This window comes from Cynoglossus semilaevis, chromosome 20 (assembly GCF_000523025.1).
Source record: "Cynoglossus semilaevis isolate Cse_v1.0 chromosome 20, Cse_v1.0, whole genome shotgun sequence".
NCBI classification, from domain to species: domain Eukaryota; kingdom Metazoa; phylum Chordata; class Actinopteri; order Pleuronectiformes; family Cynoglossidae; genus Cynoglossus; species Cynoglossus semilaevis.
In genome coordinates this window covers 11,412,329-11,438,172 of record NC_024326.1, presented here as the reverse complement: position 1 = coordinate 11,438,172, position 25,844 = coordinate 11,412,329, and the positions used below count along the sequence as shown (strand labels likewise).

Here is a 25,844-nt window from a genome sequence, read left to right as displayed (position 1 = left end):
CCTTAAGTTTGATTAAAATGCACATATAATACATGTCCAGGAGTGGGACCTGTCTATAGTCCATTCAAGATGAATACTTATCACACACTGACTTTATTTTTTAATGACTAAGAGAGAAGCTGAGAAACCTGTGTTTTTCCATTGCCTAAATTCAACAACAGAAATTATTTTACATAGTAAATTGTCTCACAATAGTCTGTGATAAATTATGTTAAATAATATGTTGTCAATTATTAATGTTTTTGATTTTTTTTACCACTGAGCATCACCATCAAGTAAACTTCTGAGGCTGTTGCTTAAACACAAAAGAAAAGCAAGACAATGTTTGGGGAGGTATTTTAGAGAGAGGCATGTGAGTCAGTGAGCTTAAGTGGACTTAGAGTGAAGAATGGGAAACAAACCATTGTTATCATAGAAGGGTCTCTGCAGGAACACAATCAGCCATCAGATACCAAGTGGGCCAATCTAAAAAAAGAACATCAGCCTGTGAGATTAACCAGGCGACAAGTGCGAGGGGACGCAGACAGAGAGGTCCGCCACAGGTGACATAGTTGAGATTCACTCAAAGGGGGTAATGATGACAAACAATGGACGGCTGTGACGCTAATGTGATGCCAAGGTCACAGTTGAAGCCTTCTCTTGTTATCAGACAGCACCCCACTGTCCCCCCTCTTTTTTTCTACAGTGGTGGTGTCACAGTGTTGTGTCTTTGAGAAGATGACGCGTGGAACTCCCACCAAGAATCCGGCCGTGTTTGAGGAGAACATCCACAGGGATGTCTCAAGATCCTGACATTTCTATATCTGTCCTCACCCTGGCTCTCATAAGCCTTTCAAACAGAAAGCAATCAGTGCTGCTCAGAGCGAATCAAGCAGAACCATTATAGAAACAATATTTCCCCAAAGTAGAGTCAGAGGTACAGGCAAAGAGTCGCCATCCATTTTTGTGGAACTGTAGCCATTAGACTGTGTTACCCGAGCTGAATCAAAACATTAGTTTAAGTTGACCTGCTTCGCACATTCTAAATTTCTTATATTGACTAATTGACTAACCAAACCAGTCTAATAAGTGACCATGAAACTTATTTAAAATGTCAAACTTTATAATTTTATTTCTTTTGGATTTAAAGGCTTATAACACTGCGCCTTGAACAGACCACTGAGCGTAAGACAGGAGTCACTGCACATAATGTATAGCGTACTGTGTCACACAGCCATTCAGTGGCAGCAGTAAATACTCTAAAACCTCTCTGAAGGTTAGGAGATAAAAGGGAGGGTCAACAACTGCTGACAAGTGCTGAGATTATCTCCACCGGGTAACAGTCACTGGCAGTCTGTGAATACATGACGAATGGAAGTGAAAGATTCCAAGAGTTCAAGAGTGAAGATAAAGATGATAACCCTAACACTCCTTCAAGTAAATGGTATGTCCCAAAAAAGTTTAACAATAGAGTTAGTCACATTTGTATGCTTTATGGATATGGATTTTTTTTTATATAAATGTCCCTGTTTTTCACTCATCTTCTACTCTCTTTCTGTTTTTACTCTTTTTACTAACTCTTTCTGTTAGTAAAAATTCCATCAGTGAACACCAGGGATCAAATCTGTGACTTTCTGGTTGTAAGGCCAGGGCAATACCCACTCTCCATATGAAACCTCCCTGTTTGTTTACCTAAAGCGTTTACAAAAAAATGTTTTAAGACGGTTTGACCGTAGAGGCAGTGAGCGGCTCTGTCTTTGTGCAGCCTTCTAATGATTACATGCCTGGGTATCAAATGTGCTGTTAATCCTTCTGATAATCCTGAGCTCATGCCGTGGGGCATGTAGTTCACTGCCTCAAATGTAGGTGTGAATGTATTTTCATTAGCCACAGATACCTGCTTGTCAAGTGTGTGGGGGGTTTCAACATGACATGTAATAAGAAAGGAGCAGATACTCCCTCTACTCAACACAACAGGAGCGTCTGAGCTCAACCTCCTCCCTCTGAAATGTCTGTCCACCCAACAACAACAGAGGCTCTTTTGTCTCCACTGCAATATATACATATATCATTATACTTGGAACTACATTTGAGCCAGGTATTTGCAATATTATGAGATATTTTACAATGGTTTTTCGCTGGATTTAATATTAATTCTCTAGAAACTATTATGTGTTCTTTGGAAAGTTATAGCATTTCATTGCCATGGGTGCAATTATTTAGAGCGACAGACACTGTTTAAATTAGAATGTAACTAATTATCAGAGTCATTGAAAATGAATGGATACAATCATATCTGTGTCTCCTGACAAATTGGGACGCCTAATCAAGTTTATGTAAAAAACTCTTGTTTATGTGAAAATGTATTGTAATGAAACAGCACTGTTGAGCACAAACACTGTTGATTGGTGTCCAACAGTCTACTTCAAATTGTAATACTTTTGATTTTTTTTATTTAGCTCATTCATTAAAAAGAAAAGGAAAGGAAAGAAAAGGAAGACTACAATATGCAATTGCATGATGCCATTTTATTAAGCACTACAGGAGGTGAATATAGGTAGCTGAGGGGAACTAAGGAAAAAAGCAGGTCAGATTATCACTGAAGGTTCTACTGCTTCACTCTTCCTCAAAACCTTTCTGAAGCAGCCATGGCAGTTGGAGAGGGAAAGAGAGAAAGAGAAAGTAAGAAGAAAGTTGTTGTTGTGTCACTGGATTAGTCTTGCTCTAGTATATTAACTAATGTCTGTCAGGGTCAGATGCTGTGCACCTGCAGCAGATTTCATGCTACAAACCTTTGAGCCCACATCACGGCTCTTGGCGCGCAGCTTGTTGACCTGGGACTCAGCGATATCGGCCCGCTCTTCGGCCTCATCCAGCTCATGTTGCAGCTTGCGGAACTTGCCGAGGTGAACGTTAGCCTGTTCCTCCTGTAGAAGATGCAATTTAGGTTTAGTTCTGATGAGGTTTTCCCAGTAAATTTTAGAAAAACTCTTCTATCCCGCATTTCCACTGTACTCACAGACTCTTCAGCTGCTCGCTTGTAAGCTTTAACTTTCAGCTGCAGCTTGTCAACCAGATCTTGCAGACGGGCTATGTTCTTACGGTCTTCCTCAGTCTATTAAAAAAAAAAAAATCAAGAAATTAAATATCTGTTTTAATGTATTTAAGGAAAAAAAATTAAAATAACTGGCCACTAACCTGGTAGGTAAGTTCCTTGATGCGGCGTTCACATTTACGAACTGCTTTCACAGACTCACTGCTCTTTTTCTGCTCCAGTTCAACTTCGTTTTCCAATTCTCTCACCTGATCAGGGACAATTCAATTTTAGTATTTTTTTTAAATAACTTTGTTAGTATAATGTATTAAAAGACAAAAAATACTCACCCTGGCCTCGAGCTTCTGCACCTGCTTCTTGCCTCCCTTTAAGGCGATCTGTTCGGCTTCATCCAGACGATGCTGCAGGTCTTTGATGGTCTGCTCCATGTTCTTCTTCATACGCTCCAGGTGAGCACTGGTGTCCTGCTCTTTCTTCAGCTCCTCTGCCATCATGGCAGCATCAGTAATGGCCTTCTTGGCCTTCTCCTCAGCATTTCTACACTCCTGCACAGCATCTTCTACTTCTGTCTGAAGCTGGGAAGTATCAGCCTCCAGCTTCTTCTTCTGGTTTATCAGGCTGGTGTTCTAAAAGTCCATAAACAACGGACACATTTTATAATAAAATGTTTTAGGGCATACATGAAGGAGAATGATGACGACTCACCTGTGAGTGCAGTAGCTGCACCCTCTCACTAACATCCATCAGCTCTTGCTCAGCAAGTTTGCGACTTCTCTCAGTTTGCTCCAAAGCAGCTCTCAGTTCTTCCAGTTCAGCCTGAAGCAGAGTGTTGCGTCTCTCAACAATGGCAATGTTTTCTTTCATGTCATCATTGGCTCGGAGAGAGTCGTCCAGCTGCAGCTGAGCGTCCTGTAATGTTTAGAAAACCCCATTTTAGACCTGCATTGAAATGATACAGTGCCAGGTACATGATACTTGGAGTATTTTATCTCCCATTCACCTTCAGATGTGCGTGAACAGATTTGAGCTGTTTCTGGGCCTCAGCTGCCTGCCTGTTGGCCTTTCCTGCTGCGACACTCGGCCTCCAGAGAGCTCTGCAGGGTTTCAATGGTCCTCTGCATGTTCCTCTTGCTCTGCTCCATCTCTTCATCCTTCTCTGCAAGTTTACGCTCTATTTCTGCCTTGATCTGACTGAACTCAAGCTGGGCTCTCAAAATCTTTCCTTCCTCGTGCTCCAGAGAACACTAAATATAATAGAAAAATATACAGCATATCTATGTGCATGTACACATGTATAGTCTTAGAAAACTCTTAAAGCTTTTAACGTTCAGCACATTCAACTGATTTTTTGTTTTTGTTTTTTTTTACCTCTGCTTCCTCAAGGGCAGATTGAATCTCTGACTTTTCCTGGTCCAACTGTTTGCGAACCTTCTCCAACTCATGAATAGTTTTTCCTCCCTCACCAAGTTGCTCGGTGATGTCAGATATTTCCTCTGTGAATAACAAAAAAATAAAATCAGCCATTTGTACAGTATATGTTTAGCCATGACACACTGACAGATACTTTACCCTGCAGATTCTTATTTTCCCTCTTAATGGTCTCCAGATGATCCAGAGACTCCTCGTAGGAGTTCTTTAGTTTGAAGAGTTCAGTGCTGAGAGACCTGGACTCCTTCTGCGAGGTCTCCAGCTCACACTGACACTCCTCATACTTCTGCTTCCACTCAGCCAGGACCTGGATGTTGTGATATATGTTGGGGTTTAAAGCACTAGTAAAGAGAAGTTTGTTAACATTGAAAGGAACCATAGGAATCAAGGACAACAACTGAAGTTGTTTTTGTTGAGGATGCTTTGTCACCTTGTCAAAGTTTCTTTGCTTCTTGTCCAGAGCAGCGGCTGCAGCATTAGACCTCTCCACGTCCACCATCAGATCTTCAATCTCATTCTGAAGTCTGTGTTTAGTCTTCTCCAGAGAGGAACATTTAGCATTCACTGCTTCCACAGCTTCCTCAGCCTCCTGCAGACGCTGAGCCAGCTTCTTCCTGGAATAAATATGAAATTTGTTCAGGTTTTTTAACCTATTGAATGCAATCAGGACATTACAGTAAGATGTCATGTTTTACTCACTTGGCCTCCTCCAGCTCCTCAGTTCTCTGGATGGCATCAGTTTCGTACTTAGTTCTCCACTGAGCCACCTCAGAGTTGGCCTTGGACATGCCGCGCTGGAGTTCACCCTTGGCCTCCTGCTCCTCCTCATACTGCTCCCTGAGCAGGTCACAGTCATGACGAGAAGACTGCACTGCGTGGGCCAGAGCATTCTTGGCCTTTATCTCCTCTTCTAGTTGTCTTTTGACATCTTCAAGTTGTTGGGTGTAGGAGTTCTTTCCTCGAGTAAGCTGAGAAATTAGAGATTCTTTTTCCTCCATCTGTCTGGACATTTCATCTGGAAAAAAAACAAATATTCAAGTCTCACTTCAGTTAACACGTACAAAAAAATAAAATCGTTTTACTCACCATTCTCAGCCTGAAGCTTTGCTCTTTGTGTGGTGAAGTCATTTAGAGACCTCTGATATTCATCACACTTGTTTCTGTAGTCGTTCATTTGATCTTCCAGAGTTCTGCAGGTCTTCTCCAAGATGATCTTTTAAAGTAAAGCGTATTGTTAATATTGTAAAGGTGTTGTTAATATGATCACTGCCTTTATTATGATCAAGGCTACACATCACTGGCTGTGGACTCTTTGTTGACCCTTGAACATGACAGTGACTCAACGGAAAAACATTATTTTATATTTTGATTGGAACACTTGAAGCCAACACACCTTAGCCTTGGCAACATGTTCCATATTGGAGACCACATCGTCCAGCTCCAGTCTGAGCTCACTCTTCTCTTTCTCCAGTTTCTGCTTGACTCTCTGCAGGTTGTCTATCTGCTCTCCCAGGTCAGCAACACTGTCAGCCTGTTTCTTCCTCAGTGTTGCAGCAGTAGATTCATGCTGTAGAGTGGCCTCTTCAAGGTCTCTGCGCAGTTTCTGGAATTCAGCCTCCCTCTTCTTGTTCATCTCAATCTGGGCAGATGTTGCCCCACCAGCTTCCTCCAGTCTCTCACTGATCTCCTCCAGCTCTCTGGCCAGATCTGCTCTCTGCTTCTCCACTTTAGCCCTGGCAGCTCGTTCAGCCTCCAACTCTTCCTCCAGCTCTTCGACCCGGGCCTAATGTCATAACACATTTAAATGGAGCAATATTTTTTCTAATTAAACAGTTTATAATTCATTTTTTTTCTTTCACCTGCAGCTCTTTCAACTTCTTCTGGAGTTGAGCGATTATGAGCTGTTCATCCTCAATTTTCCCGTTCAGCTGACTGATTTCAAAGTCTTTCCTAAAAAAATTGTTAATATTGTTTTTCAGATTTCTTTTCAGATTGGGAAACAAGGGTTAAAAAACCATAAAGGAAACTGTGAAAAAAGTAAAGAAGAAACTACTTTTTCAGGCGTTCCTCCAACTGCTGCTTGTCGTTTTCCAGATCCATTATGGTCTCATGGCTCAGCTTCAAATCTCCCTCCAGCTTTCTTTTAGCTCGCTCAAGGTCCATTCGAATCTTCTTCTCTTGCTCCAGGGACCCTTCAAGCTTAATGTAATAGTATGACAAGAATTGTAAGTTATTTAGATAGCAAAATGTACAAGATAAGTGTTACATTAAATACATCCAGGACATATCTTACATCGTCCACTTGCTGCTCCAGCTTGACCTTAGCCTTGGTCAGAGTGTTGACTTTGTCTTCCTCACTCTGCAGGTCGTCCAGTGTTTGTTGATGAGCCTCCTGTAAGGCTTTCTTTTCCTTGGTCAATCGGGCAATGATTTCATCCAGAGCTGCCATCTCCTCAGTCAGATTCTTCACCTGTAACAGAAACATTTTTGAGTGTCTCGGTGCAAGTTTCCCAGACTGTATTGTTAATAAACAGTCTTTTCAAACCTTATTCTCTGTAGCGTGCTTCTCCTTTTCCACTTTGGCCAGAGTTAGCTCTAAGTCATCAATGTCTTTCTTTAACTCAGAGCACTCATCCTCCAGCTTCCTCTTCTTAGCAGTCAGTTCAGCGTTCATCTCCTCCTCATCATCCAACCTTTCCATCAACTCTTGAGCTTTGGCCTCAAGTTGGATTTTGTTTTTGATCAGACCCTCACATCTTTCTTCGGCATCGCAAAGATTGTCTTGCTCCTGTTAAACATTTCATCTCATTAGCACTTTCTGTCTCATTAGCTCTCTCTCTCTTGTCCAACTGATCTATTCTCACCGCCTGGACTTGTAGCTGCAGGTCATTCTTCTCTTGGAGAAGAGAAACCATTTTCTCCTCCAGCTCCTTCCTACGAGCTTCAGACTTGGCATAGGCTTCTTTCAGCTTCAGGAATTCTTCCTTCATGTTGGCCATCTCCTTTTCTGCCTCAGCAGATCTCAGAAGAGGTTTGATCTTGAAGTACAGCTTCATCCAGGGCCAGTTTTTGACTCCCATGAAGGCACGGATGTTCCACTGGATGACCAGCAAAGCATCTCTGTTGAAGAAAAAATAAAAAATAAATAGTTTCCTCTGTTTGCAGCAAAACAAAAGATACATAAATGTACATATCAACAACCACCAACTTTTGAATTTGAGATTACAACTATTAGACTGCTACCTGCGCTCCACCATCTTCTGATACTCAAGACGAGATAAAAGACCTCTGGATCTGGCCTGTATAGCAGTGATGATTTTAGAAAGACGTTCATCTCTCATTTCTTCAAGTAGACCCAACAATCCAGCTTTGAAGAACACCTAAAGAAATAGTTTTTTTAACATGTAATTCTTTATGATCTGCTGCAATTTTTGTTTCACTTTTTTGTTATTTAAAACTCTACCTTGGTGTGTCCAAACTTGTACTGGTTGTGATCTATGTCTAGAGAACCGAGGAGTTTCTCTGCTCCCTTCCTGCTGTCGATGAACTGACCATCAGGGATGGCAGCAGGATTCAGGATGCGGTATCTGAAAATGTATGGACAATTTATGATCAAAATCATTTTTATTTGTTTTTTTTTGTTCAGTCTATAATTTTGATATAGTACCTTTGTTTGAAGTCTCCGTAGAGGATCCTGTTGGGGAAACCTTTTCTGCAGATCCTGATTCCTTCCAGCACACCGTTACAGCGCAGCTGGTGCATCACCAGAGGATTCTCCATGGCTCCAGGAGTCTTGGTCTCATTGGGGATGATGCAGCGCACAAAGTGAGGATGCGTGGACCTCAGGTTGGTCATCAACTTGTTGAGATTCTCCTTTATTTGTAAAAGAATTCAAGTCATGGCTGAACTTCCATTAACAACACTTTATAGATCAAATACAGTTATAAACAGCACCCTGTGAAGAGCAGAGACAGTCTGAAATGATGATCCCTTCTTTTTCTTTTCTTTTTTTCCTTCTGTCATTTCAGACAAAGCTGTTAAAAGAAAAATGTTAGTATGTAGCCACACTTTAAAATTGTAACAACCTGGAAAATAAACATTCATTCATGTACCTAAATCGGCCCCAGCATAGTTGGCAAAAAGTGCAGCCAACAACTTGAGAGTAGACTTCTGGTACAAGGCAACAACCGTCTCATTCAGAGGGTCTTTGTTCTTCACCAGCCAGTTGTTGATATTGTAATCAACAGTTCCAGCGTAGTGCATCAGGGCAAAATGAGCCTCTGGTTTCCCCTTGACAATTCTGGGTTTCTGGAAGTTTGCAGATTTTCCCAGGTGGTTGTCATAGAGCTTAGCTTTAAAGGTGGTGTCACTGGCTTTGGGGAACATGCACTCCTCTTCAAGGATGGACATGATACCCATGGGCTTTTCAATGAGGTCAATACAGGCCTGCAGGTCCATACCAAAGTCAATGAAAGTCCATTCAATGCCCTCTTTCTTGTACTCTTCCTGCTCCAGCACAAACATGTGGTGGTTGAAAAACTGTTGCAGTTTCTCGTTGGTGAAGTTGATGCACAGCTGCTCAAAGGTGTTGAACTGTAACACAATTACGTATATTTCACTTAGTCATTTGTCTTAAAAGAAATGTACTCTTTTATGTTTTATCTTACCTACCTCAAAGATTTCAAATCCAGCAATGTCCAGTACACCGATGAAGTACTGGCGGGGCTGTCTGGTCTCCAGTGACTGGTTGATTCTCATTACCATCCACAAAAACATCTTTTCATACACAGCTTTGGAGAGAGCGCCAACAGCGTAGTTCACCTTATAAAGCAAATATGTCAATATACAAGACATTAAAGTATTCAGTAACCTTTCTGCCAAGGATCTCAGTCATCCAGGTCAATTTAAGTTTACTTTAAGATACAGTTATACAACTGGACTTGCTAATGTCCAGATTTCAGAAATTGAACTTTCTGGTGGGCAGGGTCTGTTCCATGGACTGTATTTATGATATTATCCACATTTAATTAAAATATATTGATTGTTTGTTACCTGGGCAACATTTTGTCCCTTGGTGACCCACTCGTTTCCTACTTTGACTCTTGGGTGACAGAGACCTTTGATGAGGTCGGCAGAGTTCAGGCCCATCAGATAAGCGATTTTGTCAGCATCTGTAAGAAAACAACAAAAATCTCTGTGTTGTCTTTAAAATCCACACTACAAACGCGACAAACAAAACCCTTCAACCACCGTTACCTTCAGTGCCATCTGCCTCGGCCTGCTCCTCTCGTGGTCTCTGCTTGAACTTCATGTTGCCATGGTGCATGATGGCTCCAGTTAGTTTGTAGACGGAGTTCTTTTCCTCCTGGGTGAAGCCCAGGACGTCGAAGGCACTCTGTGGAGGAGAACAAAGTAATACATTGTCATTTATTAAGTCAGTGTGATTTTATTGTATTTATTTTATTCATTTGTAAATAACAGAGAATCTGACATCTGTTGCCATCAGTTCATCTGCGTCATCAATGGAGGCCACTTGGGTTTCCCCCTGAGAGATGAAGGCGTAGTCGTAGGGATTATTTGTGATCAACAGCATCTCTGTGTGACAAATTTAGAGGATGTTCAAATATCAGGCATGTAAACACAAAGCTTCAGTACAAAGAAGATGACAAATGTTTTGTGTTTTCTTCACCCTATAGTACTAACCTAGGATTTCAGGCTTCTTGTTAGACAAAATCTGGTAGAAAATGTGATAATCTCTCTCAGCCTTGAGCTGGAAAGTCACACGAGATTTCTCCAGAAGGTCTGATAGTTGAGAAACACAAGACAGACAATAAAGTTGACGGTTATTTCCTGTTCCAAAGAACAGATTTATTTACAATACATAACTTTTGTGTATTTATTTATCTTACAAGTTTCAATGTCGGCGGAGGCTAACTTTCCTCTGGTGTCAAAGTGAATTCGGATGAATTTACCCTAAAAGGTTAAGAGTATATTTTTTATAAACACATCTTTATTTCAGCTCATTTGATTGACATGTTTACAACTCACAAAATTGAAATTAAATTTTAAAAAACATGCACACTCACAAATCTAGAGGAGTTGTCATTTCTGATGGTCTTGGCATTACCAAAGGCTTCTAAAGCCGGGTTTGCCTGGATGATCTGGTCCTCGAGGGTTCCCTTAAACACAGGAATACTGACAGTTACTACTGATCAGTAGCTGTTCATATTTCCTCTGTAACAGAATTGTCTCAGTTAAACCTCTACCTTGTCTTTGGCATTGGGGTCCTTTTTAATGCCTCCAGCTGCGATGCTGGCAAAATACTGAATGACTCTCTTTGTGTTGACAGTCTTTCCTGCACCAGATTCTCCACTGCAAACACAAAGTGAATTAATGTTTATTCAGAATGCAAATGTGCAGAGCATCATCAAACTTCAGAGTACGAGGTGTTACCTACGTGATTAAGATAGACTGGTTTTCACGGTCTACGAAAGCAAAAATGTCAGAGTGAACTTTTGTTAGTTGTAAAGTTTTAAGTTACATTATTTTTTAATTTATGTGTATTATTTTGTGTGTACCTGACAGCATGTACTGGTAGGCATTGTCAGAGATGGAGAAGATGTGAGGAGGAGCTTCACTCCTCTTCTTTCCTCTGTAGGCAACAACCACCTCCTGGTTGTAGACTGGCAGAAACTTGTAGGGGTTGACAGTCACACAGAACAGTCCAGAGTAGGTCTGTGAAAAACAGTCACTTCCTTGTCATTACTGTTCAGACTTTTTTTGTCCCAGAAATGTTAAATCAAAGGATTAGATGTATCTGTATCCATGTTTCCGGGAACTATTTGACTTCCTGTAATATTTTATACATTTGAACTAGGTTTTGTCTTTCCAAACAAAAGTATAATTAATTGAGGTCCGTGTACTTCGTCTGATCTACTCACATAGATCATCCATGCTGCATAGCGTTCTTTGAGGTTAAACAGCACTGCTGGCTCATGGAGGAAGGTGAGCATGGCCATGTCCTCGATCTTGTCAAACTTGGGAGGATTCTGTTGCAGAATCTGGACGTCCTTGACAGTCACAGTCTAAAAAGGGGGCAACAGAATATTAGGACTGAGAATGATCACTACCTTATCATAACAACAAGCCACAGAGCAAACATACAGGCAGCATTGTTACTGTCAGCACAGACTATGTATGTCCCTCACACTGTTATGGCAAGATGGTAGCCATTCCTCACTTCATCACTCAGCTGCTTAGCATTGTGTCAGGAGACTCTTTATTTGACAAGGCACTCAAGGTCCAATTTGAACATGTATTTACACTCACTCACATATAGACAGATCAAATCACTTGTGGCTTTACACCCAGGTTCTCACTTGCTCTCAATCAAAGACTAACAAGCAGATCGTGTGTCTTCTGGCTCCCTGGACCATTAGATTCAAAATCTGGTAACTATCTGGTACCAGCAGGTTACAAGTGCACCATCAGTGGGAAACATTATTATTTTTGAGAGCTGATTTTATTGATTGGCTGATTCTTTTTGAGCAACATAGCTCAAATTTGAGGGTTACATTTTCTCAGAAGAAATGGTAACATTGCACCATGACTTTAATAATAATAGCCAAAAGTTCTGATCTCAACACACAGGGATTTTGTGCAACTTTGTTTTAATGAACATTTCTAAAGGGATACATCTAGGACATTTTTGTATGAGATTTTTTTTTTGTCGGTTATTGCACCTTTACAGGTACATTTTGTTAATATGGACAAATAATATAATATATAACATATGGGCTATAAGATTTATATTGATGTGTGACAAATTAAAATTTAAAAAATAAAAAGACAAACACAAAGAAATAAAAGTAAAGGCTCTTATAATTTTTTTAATGTTTTTAAGTTAATGTATGTTTCATGTATATATTTATTAGTGTAGATTAGTCACAAATCTAAATTTCTGCTTCTGCAGTGTGTTTTTTGGTAAGACTGTTTACTAATTTTGCTATTTTAATTTACCATGTTGTTAAAACACTAACCACAGCAACCAGACCAGACAAACAGACAGTAAAGAGCAGGAGTGAACTGCTGACCTTCCCATTCTGTGTCTCGACAGTGACCTTGTCTCCATCTCGGGAGATGATGCTCGCTTTTACAAACTCTTCCACCGGATCTGGTACAAAGCATTCCTTCTTTATGTCGAAGGGACGTGTGGAGGCCTCCATACGCTCCCTGTCCGACTTCCTCAGGTACGAGGCGGCTGCCCCGAACACAGACATCTCTTGGTCACCCATGGCTGCAGAGCAATGAAAACCATCGTCAGAAATGGTTATGGTTTAAACCTGGTACTGTTTTCTCTTTTCTTTCCCTCTCACTCTTCCCTCTATGCAGGCTCTACAGAGAAACATACTGTAGTTCTGTTACAACAGCCCTGACCTCAGTGGACAACTTACCTGTGTTATCAACTCAGAAGAGAGGTGAGTTCCGGCTTAAGGTGAAGCAGATGAGCAGAAGTCAATACTGAAAAATGAGACGACAGTCATCATTAATAGAGTAAATGAAAGAAATCCTTGAGAAAAATGATAACAAAATATTTCAGCTTTAATTCAGGCAGGCTCAATATCAAAACAAAAACACAATTGTCTGTTCAGACTTACAGTGGCCGGTGAGGAGAATGCAGTTACTAGACCTGCAGCTTCTCACAGGAATCAAATATATAACCCCTGATAACCCTGCCCTAAAAGGCCAAGGACACCACCCTGACCTGGTCACCAACACACACACACACACACACACAAACACTGGTAGTCACCATCACTTTCATCTATTGTAATAGGGCTCAGCTCTCATGATGCCTGGCTACCCTCCTTTCCCGTTTGTCTCCCATCACGTCCCAATAATGTGATTTTTCGGGAGCAGTGCCAGGAAATATCTCGGCATGACTGAGCCATGATTCACCCATAAGCCTCTCTATCTCTAATTCTACTAAACTTTTTTTTGTCACCTCATGTGCCAAATTCTTTTACCAAGTGAGGACTGGCCATGGACAGAAACCAGATTCTGTTTATCGTTTGTGAGGAGGCTGAGAGAAGGACACAGCATCACAATAAAGCAGTATGCCATTAAATTACTGAGGGTTTTTTTTTCTATTGAAGGATTTCTCACAAATTCACATGTAATTCCAATGTACTATTTACTGTTTAATGTTCTCCTGTGTAACAGGTCCTAAATGTAGTATTTTTCTACATGTGTCTTATGTCAACAACTGTGGAAAAGAGTTTGTATAACAGACATTTAATCATAACAATGCAACACTTTGTCCTTCTTTTGTTGTATATTGGATTAGATTTGACCTGCCTCACCTGTCAGTTTGGTCTGAAACAATACACCTACATAGCTGAGGGCAGAAGACCACATATGCCCTAGGCCGGGGGCTATCGCACGTCCACCTACTGGCAGAGATTTACGATACCACCACGTCATTCGCTGCACTTCATCATCTTATAGACACAGCCGGCCTTTACTTTACATTGCAAAATTTCCTACTCTACCTTTGGCTGTCATTACATTTTTAGTCAGAGATATTTGCAGTGTGTAACTTGATTTTCTGTTTTTGTCTGCTTGATATTATGCCCATAACCACTTTACTGACAGTGACATGGATTGTCAGACAGATATCTCATGATTTCTTGACTTAAGGTCATGTGGAGAAGAGATTCAACATCATTATAACCCATGGCTCAGACTCTAGGTAAGAAGTGACCATTAATATAATCAGAAAGTCAGCTACACATAGTGTCTCTGAACCATCAGTAAACTTCCTAAAAATAAAATAAAACTAAAAATCTAACTAGGTTTTATTGAAAACAAAAAGTGTAATGGTGTAATATTATCATTGTAGAGACAGGAAGGTCACGTGACCTATCACCAGGTGATACATTGCTCATCTGGTGACAGCAGAGTTAAGTGGTTTGATGATAGGGTGATAACTTATGAATCAACACTCATGTCCATAAGGCTTTAGGTCGGGTGTATACACTGTATAATGCTTGAAGCGTACACGTGTTTGGCATCCTGAGACTCAGCATCGCTAGTACTTGAGTTACAGCTCTGTCATGACCTCCTGCTTGTAGCTGCGTGGACTGATGAAACGCAAGGGAACACGCATGAGAACGCTTCAGAGAATTGACAACTGCCTGATGAAACTTTAAAATTTGTCCGTCAACCTCCACATCAGCTGTTGAGGAGCAGCTGCTGTTAAACATCAACGGTGAAGGACGTGGAGGCGCACCTTCAGAAAGTATTCACATTACTACATGTACTGTTTGTTTTTCGACTGAAGGTGAGATTTTAATATTAGTTTTAACTGAAGTTTTATACTTCAGTTTATGTTACCAGTCATAAGTGAGACCAGCACTGATTTATAAACTTGATCCCTGATGGGGAGGGTCCAAGGTCCACAATCTGTAGTGTGGATCAGAGTGTTCTGTTTATATTGTTCTATATTGTTTACATCTATCTATAACTCACATCTGTTAACAGTCTCTCTGACGAGTGCAGAGATTCTTGGCCATCATCCTGAGTCCTGATCTCTGGCATGACACTTGGAGATCCCTTGCTGTCCTTCATAGGTTAATTCAATATTTACCCTCCGAGTGCCTGCAGTATTACAGTCTGCTGTCCTTACATGAGAAGTTCTACTTCCAGAATGAGCTCTATGCCATCAGGTCCCGACGCATTTGGTTGAGCCTAAAGAGAGACAACAGTTTTATTCAATGGTTTTAGTTTAATTTGTCCATTTTTGTATCTAAAAATACAAGTGTTGGCAGTGAGGATTACTCTGTGTCAGTTCTGCCTTAAGTCTTTCTTGAGACCTCAGAGGTCTAGGTGGTCAATCATCCAAACCTCTGGTGCTCATCAGTGTGAACATGGGATTATTGATCCCTCACATGCTTGAAGTGCCGACCTTACAGGTAAGAGGTCACTCTTTTGCATGCTAAATATAGCTAAATATTTTTCTAATGTAGGTTCAATCACATCACACTTCTTCCACCTGTTTTTGACCCCAATCCTACTTTTTACGCTGAAGCATGTGCTAATACTACCTTCTCCACTGAGTTTGAGCTCATTTCATAACCTCAATTCTATATGATGTAAAAGTTTCTATCACACCAATCAATTTTACAGCTTATGAATTTGTCTTCTTTTGCAATGTCAGGGTCTAAATTATATTTTCACTATAAAGGTCATTCACTTCGTCCAACAATACTACATTACAGGTGTTTCTGCTTGTTCTAGATGTTTGTTTTATTGCATGCAGATCAAAGAAAGACCATTGAATAAAAATAAATACATTTAAACCCTCAGGCTTTAACACTGTTGGTTGGTTTGAATAAGGAGTGGAATACAACACTGATCACTGCTCTATCCTTAGAAAGCTGCCCTCACCATTGTCCTCTCATCATTTTGGCATTAAGAATGCATGCAGGTTATTAATACTCTGAGCCAGTGGATATTAATAAACCTTTTGTTTGATACCGTGTCTGAGCCCACTGCCTGCTGCTGCACCGTGTGACCGCATCAACATTGTTCGAGTGTGTTGACTATCAGTGGTGCTGCAGCCAGGCCCCCCAGAGACAAAGGCTCACTTCAACTAATAAAAGTCTTCAAGGGCAAAACAAAGGCAAATAAAAGTAGTATATATGCTACAATTTAAATTTGACAACCAAAGTTATACAGTAGTAGTGATGCAGTACTGTATTCAGACATACCTCACAGGATCGTGATCACAGTAAATATTAGGAGTAATTTGTACTTATATTTGTTTTGATGTACAGCATTTAAAGTAGAGCCAAACCATGTATAAGCCATTGGTAAATATATCTAATATTATATACTGTATATCTGATGGAGAATAATCCCCACTTTTTCACTTTTTTCTCAAAGCTGTGGCTTTATTCTCTGAATTACAGTAATTCTGTTTAACTGTATACATCTGATAGATTAGAAAGAGATTTTGTTTTTCTCAAATTCATTCTAACCTTTTGTTGCCCTGATGGGTACACACTGGACAGCCAATGTCCATGTTTTCAATTCAATTCATTTTCATCTTACAAAAATTCTAAATAAACCTATAAGTACTTGTAGTCTCCATGGCATGCAGACTACTGTAATGTTTTTTCCTGAAAACCCAGTTTAGCTATCTGGAATAATGTGACATCAGAACTGGATAAAAAATTATTTTTATCCATCCAGCTTAACACAGCCCATCCTATTCTCCCATGTCCTTCCCTTTTGGATCTCTGCTTTGGAACATTTTCAGCAGCTTCATAGCCCTGGGCAGTTTGGACACACTGGCAGCTGTTTCTTTTGTCACTCAGTGTTTTAAGGTGGATTAGAGACCAAAATCCTACAGCTGACAGATCCTTGGGCTGACTGGACACCACCCAGACACCAGTTACAAACATTTCTAGAATCTAGTCAGTCAACACCCAGAAAAGTATTGCTGGGCTGTCGACCCACAAAAGAGTCTGGAGGAGAATACCAGGAAAAGACCAGCACACAGTCCATGCTTTGCACCAAAGAGCTTGTCTAGGTTTTTAGAATTCTCAGGATTTTTCGAAAAGGCTACATGAGAGAAAACAAAGATCCATAGCTTAACGTGATCAGCCACCACTGGAAAATATAACGTGTTTACTACAGAGCAGAATCCACCCTACATTGCCACACACATGGACTTTAGACAATTAAGACAATGTGTAGAGAACTGCACAGAGCTGGATCTGCTCAAAAGCACAAAGTACTCCTCTCATTTCATCATCCTCATGGGGAACGCACCCTGGTCAAACCAGGGAACTTGTTTCTGGAAATATAGTACATGTAATAAATGTAAAACAGCGACCACTAACATTGTAAAACAATATCAACAAAACGTTTCCCTCCTACCGAGGCTGCAAGTTAGGAATTATTCACCAGGTGGCAGCAACACAGCAGAAATGTACATATATGTGACGAGACAACGCATTCATAAGTCAATACAATTCACCAGGTGGCAGCAACACAGCAGAAGTCAATACAGTGTTTGTGTGACTGTAAACCGACGGTTACACAGAACAATGATGACTCAAATACCGCCATCGTCAGGCGAACTGCTGCACAACAACAACTATTTTAATATCTAATCCAAATATTATAAAACCACCTAAATTGACCTCAGGTGTGAAAGTGAGTGTGAATTGTTTATGACTGATAAATGCATGATTAAAAGGAACAATGGAATTCATATTTTCATTTGTATTTCAACAATCGAAGATAAAACAGTCATTAAAAGAACTAGTTGTTGAACAAAAATCTCTTTTTTTAAGGTTATAGTTTGAGGTGATTTAGTCAGGATAAGGTTATAAAGGAGTTATTCAGAAAAGTGTCCTGGTTGGTTTGACTGTACATACCAACAAGAATAGCTGGAGGAGAATGTGTGTGAGTGAGTATGTGATTGACAGTAACAGGCTGCAACAGCAAGTGAATGTCAGTCCAGTCCAGATACAGTGCGAAGGTCATTACTATTAATACACACACACACACACACACACACAGTGAAACACACACACAAACACAGAGGGTGGCACAGAGCATCTAATTACAAATATGTTGCCTATTTTAATGCACACCATTTAACCACAGTCTGTTATTTCAGCTAATGTGCAGTTGTGAAGAAATCCTCTAAAGTGTTAGTAACACAGAAGTAACATTTTAATGGAATAATCTGACTATGCTGACATCCAGGCCAAGTATGAGAGGGCATGAATATAAATAGTATTGCCACGTTTGTGTGTCTCTGTGTGTGTGAAGGGAAAGGAAGAAAGAAGATACAGCTGCTGGTCAGGTTTCTTTGGAAGTTAAAACGTCTTGGACGATACTCCGTGCAGTCTGTTCAGTCCTGCAGGAGAAATGACAATGGCTGCACCAGAGGACAGCAGGACAAAGACACGTGGGAGCCACAAGGTCAGAGAAGACTGATGCTGCGCCTGTCTGGACTCAGCTGTGGTCAAAGTGAAGCTCGGACAACAACAGCATGACTGAAGACTTTAAACATCTTTAAAACTTCAGAAGATGAACGTGCAGGAAAGTGCATGGATGTGATGGAATACAACATGAGATTTTTGGCATTAACATACAGTGTTTATAGATGATTATCAGTCTGTGTAATACTCCAGACTACCACTTCATCCACGCCACATGCCAACACCAGCTAACAGCCGCTAACAGTGTCTGTTTTTTTCTGCTACGTAACCAGCAGCTGTGAAATGTTGAGGCCTTGGCTCCCATCAGCAGTATTTAGAAAACTCTGAATACCTTCTTCTACACATACTTAGGAAATACTACCTCTGCAGCAGCAGCACTACTTGCATTCTTAAGAGGATTACAGCCCCGTCACATGAAATTGTGCCATTAAAACAAACTGCTACTGCATTCCTTGACCAACTGCTGCTCATTTCTACGCCGTGTGAGTCTTCATCTGGTCAGTATCGGTTCTGGGTCCAGATGTTCCTCCACACGCTGCTCGTGGTCCTTACGGACCTGACAGCCCACCTCCTGGGTAGTAAAGTGTTCCGGAAACACTTTCACCTGCTGCTATCTGCAGTGGTGATGTTTGGTCCTGCTCTGAGCTACTGGGTTTCAAGCCACAGTGTCTTTGCCAAAAGGAGCCACTTTATCTACAGGTGAGAACACTTCCTGTTTCCTAATCAAACTGGACCTTCATTTGCTTTGTACACTTTAGTATTGCATTTTTGGTGGACCACACCTAACTGTTAATGTGAACGAAAAGCCATGTTTTCAGGAAACAAATTCACTTGTTTGGTACACACCACAGCTTCAATGACCTTTCACACTTCACCCAAGAAAGAAATCTCTGCTTTGTTTAAAGGGATAGAAACAGTTATGAAATAATCAAATAAGCCATTATGTTTCTGTAGGAGCCTCTGTTACTAACTGATTATTATGGATCAGAATATAAGTGTTGACACAAAATCATCCTCATCACTTTAAAACAATACAGGAGATTGTGGGTGATTTATTGAGTTATTTGCTCAGATTTTTTTTTTACCTGAACCTAGATTCTCACCTCTAGTTCCCTTTTCCAGAGTGTTCCTGCGGTCTGGTTTGGGATGGACCTGCATCTTCGTTGGGTCCTTTATGTTCCTCCTGACCTTCTCCATCCGTCGCTCTGTTGCCCTCTCTGTCCGTCACCTGTCCAGGATTGGGGTGGCTGTTGGACTTTGGCACAGCTTCTGTAGAATCCTGAGTTATCTGGAAGATGCAACAGGAAGTTGTTATGAATCTCTTGGCTCAGAGGCCAACGATGGCCAGCCTCTGCTGCTGCTGAGAGAAGATCGGGGTAAATCTGAATGCCTTAAAGCTGGGCTGTTGTGGAGAGGATATGAAGTCTCAGAGGACGTCTTCCTCCTGTGTCTCTGCTGCCTGTTGCTGGCAGAGGAGACAGCTGTGTTTGGGCCGTACCTGAGTTTAGGAGGCGTCTCAGACGCTCCTCTAAGGATCCTCTTCCTATTCTGTGTTCTCCTGTTAGGGCTTTGGATCTTCCTTTTACTCTGTCTCTTGGCCTACTTCCCACAGTTCCCTGCACAGTTGCTGGGGGGCGCTGTAGGCTGCTTGAGCTGGAGGGGACTCTACCAGGGTTGGTATCGCAACGGGCCAAGCTGGTTCTGTCCTGGCAGGCCTGGACTGGGCTTGCTTAACACAAAGACTGAGAGCAGTGAGGCTAACGGCAAAGAACTGAGCCACGATCACAACAGTTAAATGAAACAAAACAACAGAGACTTCACGTTAAACATGCTTATAATCATACATTAAATAGACTTTTATTCTTACGAGATTCTTTTCATTAATCTAATGTTAGCAAACACACAACAAAGGAATTAAAAGAAAGTGTGAACAAAAGAATATCTACAGTCTACAGTTATTTTTATTATCATATTATGCTCTGAAGTACACTAAAAAAAAAAAGAAATTCAACATTTAACAACTCAATCCTAACTCGAATCAAATCCCCCCGTACTACTACTGGAAGCCCAGGTACCACCAATATTACACTTGGCACATGTGGAGTCTTGTATTTTTGTCTTTCTTTATTATGTAATCTATAGCCTGAAGTTATAGATAATATAGAAAGACAAAAAAATAAATAAATAAATGAGAAATACAAAGACAACTGTGGGGACGTTCCTTCATTAATATAAATCATTCATTCAAAAGGCAAAGATGGAAAAAAAAGTACTGTTTACCATAGAAATAAAACCACAACTGAAATTTCAGTTATAGAAAATTCTGATAAAGAATTCTGATGAGCAAAAGGTTTGTTTCATGTCATGATGGTTTTATCTGAACTACTTGTAATTGTTCTAACTTCATATTTTGTTCACCTTCTGTACAGTATTGGTTTTGTTTCATTTTGCCAGCAACTTTAAGGACAAATACTGCCAATCTCTGTGGAAAAACAAAGGGAAAATCTCCTGCCTGTATGGCTGTAGTAACAGTGTATTCAAAAACTATAAATGAGTTTCTCTGACAACATGGAGTAAAACACAAATAGAACTCACACAGTGTCTGATTGCTAAACAAATTCTCTTCCTCTGATGCATACCAATTGGTAGTTCCCACTAAAGCATAACAACAAACGTGATATAAATTGGAAGTATTACTACAGTTAATGCACTTCAAAGATCATCGCTGTGTGCTGCCAGGAAAGTGAACTCTTGACAGCTCTTTGATAGGCATAGGTGTAGCTTCATCATCTGAATCACGAGCATTTGACTTCTTGGCCAACAGTTATGAAGGAAGTGAGGAGGCGTTGTACTCGAAATTGTCTCGTGTTTCCCAGTGACAGTTCATCATGGCTTCATAAAGCTCCTCACTGCGCTGCATGAAGTCCTTGTTCCACTGCTCCACATCACATTCACATGTGGGCTCTTTGAACAAGGACAAATGACAAAAAAAAGAAAGAAAAATATAAATAATATATATTTCAGAGAATATTTGCACATCAAACATTGAAAGGGCAGCTTGTTGTGTGATGGAAACTGGACCAGGGACCAAAACAAGTTGTGGATTATTTGGTAATGGGTTGAAAAAAGTTTTATTCAGATTTTTTTATTTTGACAACCACTGCTGACAGAAATGTAAGTGCATCATATATAATAATATTCAACTAGTCATCATAAATGATGCACAAAAGTTTTCTTACAAAATGTATACAACTTATTAGGTGCAAAAATAGTGTAAGAAAATTACAACAATAATTTTAATTTGTTTTATTGCTAAAAAAAGTCAATTTAAATCAGTTCAACAATTGTTTTACATTTTAAATAAAAATAATAAGTAAAAATAAGCTGTACCTTCTGTGTTGTCCTCCTCGACTTCCTCAGTGTCTTCATGACTCTGCAGTGAAGAGGTAAAAAGAAATTAACAAACACAAGAAATCAGAGCATAAATACAAAGCTATATTTATTTATGTCAGTTATTGATGGAAGTTCTCTTTCTAGTTCCTACCTCCACTGCCCCCGACATATCACCACCCGTGGGTGGCATTCCCATAGGAGGTGGTGGCATCATGTGACCTGGTGGTGGGTATCCATAGGGTCCGTAGTTGTAGTTGTAGGCGCTGCCGTAGCTGCCATTGTAGCCACTGTTATAGCCACTGTTGTAACCACTATACTGGTCATAGTTGCCCCACTGAGAGTAGTAACTGCCCTGACTTCCACTGCTTTGATTACCATAGTAGTTGGTCTGAGAGGTCTGGTTGTAGTTGCTATAATAATTTTGTCCTTGACCACCTGGGTAGCTGGTCATCTTTTGACTGCATCAGAGAAAGAAAAAAAACAAATAAATGCTTGAGGATTATGAAGCTTGTGTACACCCAAATATTTCATCAGATTCTTCAATGTCACAAGACATAGTTTCTACTGCAATGTTAACATTTACACAATTGTTAAGGTCTGTGGAAAAGGTCACAGCAGATTGCTACAGAACAATATCAGGCTGCACTGAGAAAAACAAAAATCAATCCCTCCATGGATACTATAATGATATATGACTGTAAGTACTCAACATCACCTTGTGCTAATATTTCTTACCTCTTTGCTACAGCAATGCTGAGCCTGAGTGGCTTTCCACCGAGCATTGTTCCCTGACACTCCTCGATTGCCTTCTTCTGTTCGCTCTCTTCCCCAAACTTGACGAAGCCGTAGCCTCTGGAAGTCAAACAACACTGACATGGATGTGTGTCTCCAGCACTTGCTACATACTTGGTAATTAAATAGACACTTATTATGAGAAAAGGAATATGATGGGTATTATTATGGTAGAACTGAAACTTGTTTTTTTACTTTTAACATGAGGTACCATCACTTCAATTGTGAGTTGCTCTTGCTTAGCCTATATGGGGAAAACAATAGTTTCAGCATAAAACCCAAAGAAAACATATCGCCAGCCTTTTTTTGACAATTGATGAAGATGCACTTTTGGCCAACATCCACAGCAGCGCTATTCAAATAATCAGGAAACTAGCAAAACTTAAACACTTGATATTAATGATATCCAAAAGCCAATATTCTAAACATTTCAATTTCATGGTGTTGTCCAGTTCACATACTTGGAGTATCCATACTGATCAGTGACCACTTTAGCTCCTTTGCAGGAAGGGTACTTCTTAAAAGCCTGGTGTAGCTGGAAGTCATCCACCTCAGATGCCAAGTCGCCTACAAACACTGAAAACTCTGGCCTGTCAAAAGATTTAGAGAGGTTATATAATTTTCCATGTGTTCTGATTTACATCAATAAGATGACCAGGTTGGATTCCTATAATATATTTATTGAAAGTCTGCAGTGATCACATCTGACAGAATTTAATCTAAAAAAGGAACACATTTTGTTAAGGACGTGTATCATCTTACCCTGCCTCTGGCCGCTTTCCGTAAGTGGCATAGTTTAGCTTAAACTTCCGTGGCTGCACATATGAAGAGAAGACAAAGGACACTGAGCAGAGCTCATAGACTCAAGACGTGTACTAAAGCACTGATATGGCTGAAAACAGAGAGTACACTTGTTATTGTTATTTAGAGTTACATACCTCCACCACCCAGACCAGCCTTTAGCCCAATCCTCAGTTAGTTCCTATTAGAGATTCTATTCACCAGCTTTAAACAAAATACATTCACATACAGGGAGCCTTTTAGCCAGGTAAGGGGCGGTGGACAGGGGAGTCCAGTAGCTTGTCAAGCTCACAGGACTAACAGTATTTTAAAATCACGAGCAAACAACATAAAACATCATTTAAATGTGTAACTTACATTTCCTTTTTAAAGCTACTGCACCTGAACCAAATGCAGACCTTTGAGTTAATGGAGGTAACATATAAAAAAAGAAAACAGTATATATAACTTGTAATTTTTATATTTGGTTTTAATTAGTACAGACTTTTGTTTCAAAGTAAAACTGTGGATGCAAAAGAAACACATTCTGAACTGGGTCACAAAAAAAAAAAAAAAAACCGAGTTACGATCCACTATTGAATGAACAAACTGAATTATAAAAACTACATGTCGAAAAAAAAAAAAAAACAACCGAGTTACGACCACTATTGAATGAACAAACTGAATTATAAAAACTACATGTCGAATACTGGAAAAGAAGAAAAGCAATATTAAATATTAGCACTTATATGATGAGAAAAAAAATTCAAAGATTACCCAAAGATTTGATTATAACATAAGAACACATATTTTGCAATTAAAATAGAACATACCGGATTTGAACCCGGAACCAGTTTTCCGTTGAGTCTTTGAACGCATCGTTCCACACTTGCTTCATCTGCTAGCTCCACAAAGCAGTATCCTGCAGAGCCACTGCACAGGAGGAGACAAGTCGTGGATACAATTTAATTTAAAGTGATTTGTTGTTATCGTGACACAGCTCAAAACGAAATGTGACCTCTGCAAGACCTTGTAAGCAGGGGTCAGCTCAAGATGTCAATCCTACATTGGGTGAATGAAATGCTTTGCAACATTTCCAAATATTTATTCTTTTAACTATTTAATGTTAAGTATATGGGACTGTGTATAACTTACCCTGTTATTCTGTGAGTGATGATCTTTACACCAAATGGTGACTCTCCCATAGCACTGAAAGCCTGCTTGATGAAGTTCTCATCCATGTATGGGTCCAACTAAAACATAATGACATTATAATGTTTAACATACAGTCATGTACAAACGTTTACCAGAGTAACCCTTGAATAGGTATTTAACAACTATCAAGTATTGTGAGATAAACAGTACAAACACTTCCCGCTGATTAGTTATTTTATTTTATGGTAGTAAACATTTCATATCTGTATTTTAAATTAAGGACACGGTAATGAATATTATACCGTTTTGTGAACCAAACAGCCCAATGGGGACGCGTTGTTTATTCATCTATAAAAATCCGCGGACATAACTGCATCTTTGTTAACTCATCGGGCACATATGGTGGCTCATATGGTGCACATATGTGTGACATTCATTCACCAATTTCATCAAAAAACGGTTAAAACTGGAATCAACAACCGACTTGGTTGTCGTAACCTCACATATACACCATGTTTAGCTTAGCTACATCTCAAACACGGGGAAAAAAGAGCTTCACATACGTCACCCATCCATAGGCTCGTCTGTCTGTTGAACATCTTTACGGTCGGTGCAGCTGTGATGCTACAGGGAGGTTCGTCGTTGCTTTTTAAAATTATTATTTAATATCAAATAAAGTTCTCCTAACGCCGACAGCTACGTGCCTCGCGGTTACTTCCGCCTGCCAACTCGATTATTTCCGGTTGACGATAGGAGACGCTGTTGCCAATATACCTTACCAGGAATTTAAATTTGTGTTTTGTATTTAGGGGGCAAAATCCGTATACATCCAACTTAAACATAGTTCGGATCAATAACTCACCATCAAAATTATGTATTTAACATTTAATAAGGTTTAAGAAATAACAAATTACCCTAACAGTTTATCTATTTACTTTTTTTAACCAGTCACTGAAATGTACACAGGCAGTAATAAATACCGAATTAGCATAATTTTTGTTCAGAACAGCCCCCATATTGTTATCTGCCGGGCAGCAGCATTATATAGCATACATTGTAATTATAATAATAACTATTATTATTATTGTGTATTTATTTTCAGTGAAGTTCAGACATAGTTTTGTCACAGTAAATAAAGAAAAAAAGTAAACCTGTTGGTGGTTTTCCATCCTGAGACAATGCGATGCAATGGAAAATTCCAGAACAGCAGGAGACCTAAGGACCCCAGATGACGCAAGGGC

At 40.0% G+C, this 25,844-nt stretch overlaps 2 protein-coding genes, 1 long non-coding RNA gene and 1 pseudogene across 4 annotated transcripts; 1 reads left to right on the top strand and 3 right to left on the bottom strand.

Moving 5' to 3' along the window:
• Positions 1-2,487: 2,487 nt before the first annotated feature.
• Positions 2,488-13,209, bottom strand: LOC103396571 (myosin-7-like; annotated as a pseudogene).
• A 1,575-nt stretch (positions 13,210-14,784) lies between these two features.
• On the bottom strand, positions 14,785-20,055 carry LOC112486277 (uncharacterized). Its single transcript, XR_003048684.1, has 3 exons — positions 19,982-20,055; positions 19,587-19,771; positions 14,785-15,211 (listed from the first exon to the last, which is right to left on the bottom strand). It is a non-coding gene; the product is annotated as an uncharacterized LOC112486277 (long non-coding RNA).
• On the top strand, positions 17,795-20,516 carry fitm1l (fat storage inducing transmembrane protein 1, like). The gene is made up of 2 exons (XM_008334709.3): positions 17,795-19,182; positions 19,606-20,516. The coding sequence occupies exons 1-2, from the start codon at positions 19,004-19,006 to the stop codon at positions 20,276-20,278; spliced, it is 852 nt and encodes a 283-aa protein (XP_008332931.1). The 5' UTR covers positions 17,795-19,003; the 3' UTR covers positions 20,279-20,516.
• trnau1apb (tRNA selenocysteine 1 associated protein 1b) lies at positions 20,325-25,843 on the bottom strand. 2 transcript variants are annotated; one of them, XM_008334697.2, is made up of 9 exons: positions 25,755-25,843; positions 24,604-24,701; positions 24,282-24,381; positions 23,431-23,483; positions 23,130-23,258; positions 22,612-22,728; positions 22,028-22,334; positions 21,874-21,916; positions 20,325-21,447 (listed from the first exon to the last, which is right to left on the bottom strand). In XM_008334697.2, exons 1-9 carry the CDS (start codon positions 25,770-25,772, stop codon positions 21,308-21,310), a joined length of 1,005 nt encoding a protein of 334 aa, XP_008332919.1. In that variant the 5' UTR covers positions 25,773-25,843; the 3' UTR covers positions 20,325-21,307. The 2 variants fall into 2 exon arrangements, with proteins under 2 accessions (XP_008332919.1, XP_024908124.1); XM_025052356.1 differs by lacking the exon at positions 25,755-25,843 and adding an exon at positions 25,167-25,423.
• Position 25,844: the final 1 nt, after the last annotated feature.

Excerpts from the sequence above, each read along its gene's own strand:
- fitm1l (XM_008334709.3), top strand. The coding sequence starts at position 19,004 with ATGTTCCTCCACACGCTGCTCGTGGTCCTTACGGACCTGACAGCCCAC. Across the intron at positions 19,183-19,605 it reads AGGAGCCACTTTATCTACAG|AGTGTTCCTGCGGTCTGGTT; the intron begins GTGAGAACACTT and ends TCCCTTTTCCAG.
- trnau1apb (XM_025052356.1), bottom strand. The coding sequence starts at position 25,202 with ATGTTCAACAGACAGACGAGCCTATGGATGGGTGAC. Across the intron at positions 23,484-24,281 it reads TGGTTCCGGGTTCAAATCCG|CCACGGAAGTTTAAGCTAAA; the intron begins GTATGTTCTATT and ends TCATATGTGCAG. Across the intron at positions 23,259-23,430 it reads GGAAAGCGGCCAGAGGCAGG|GCCAGAGTTTTCAGTGTTTG; the intron begins GTAAGATGATAC and ends ATCTTTTGACAG.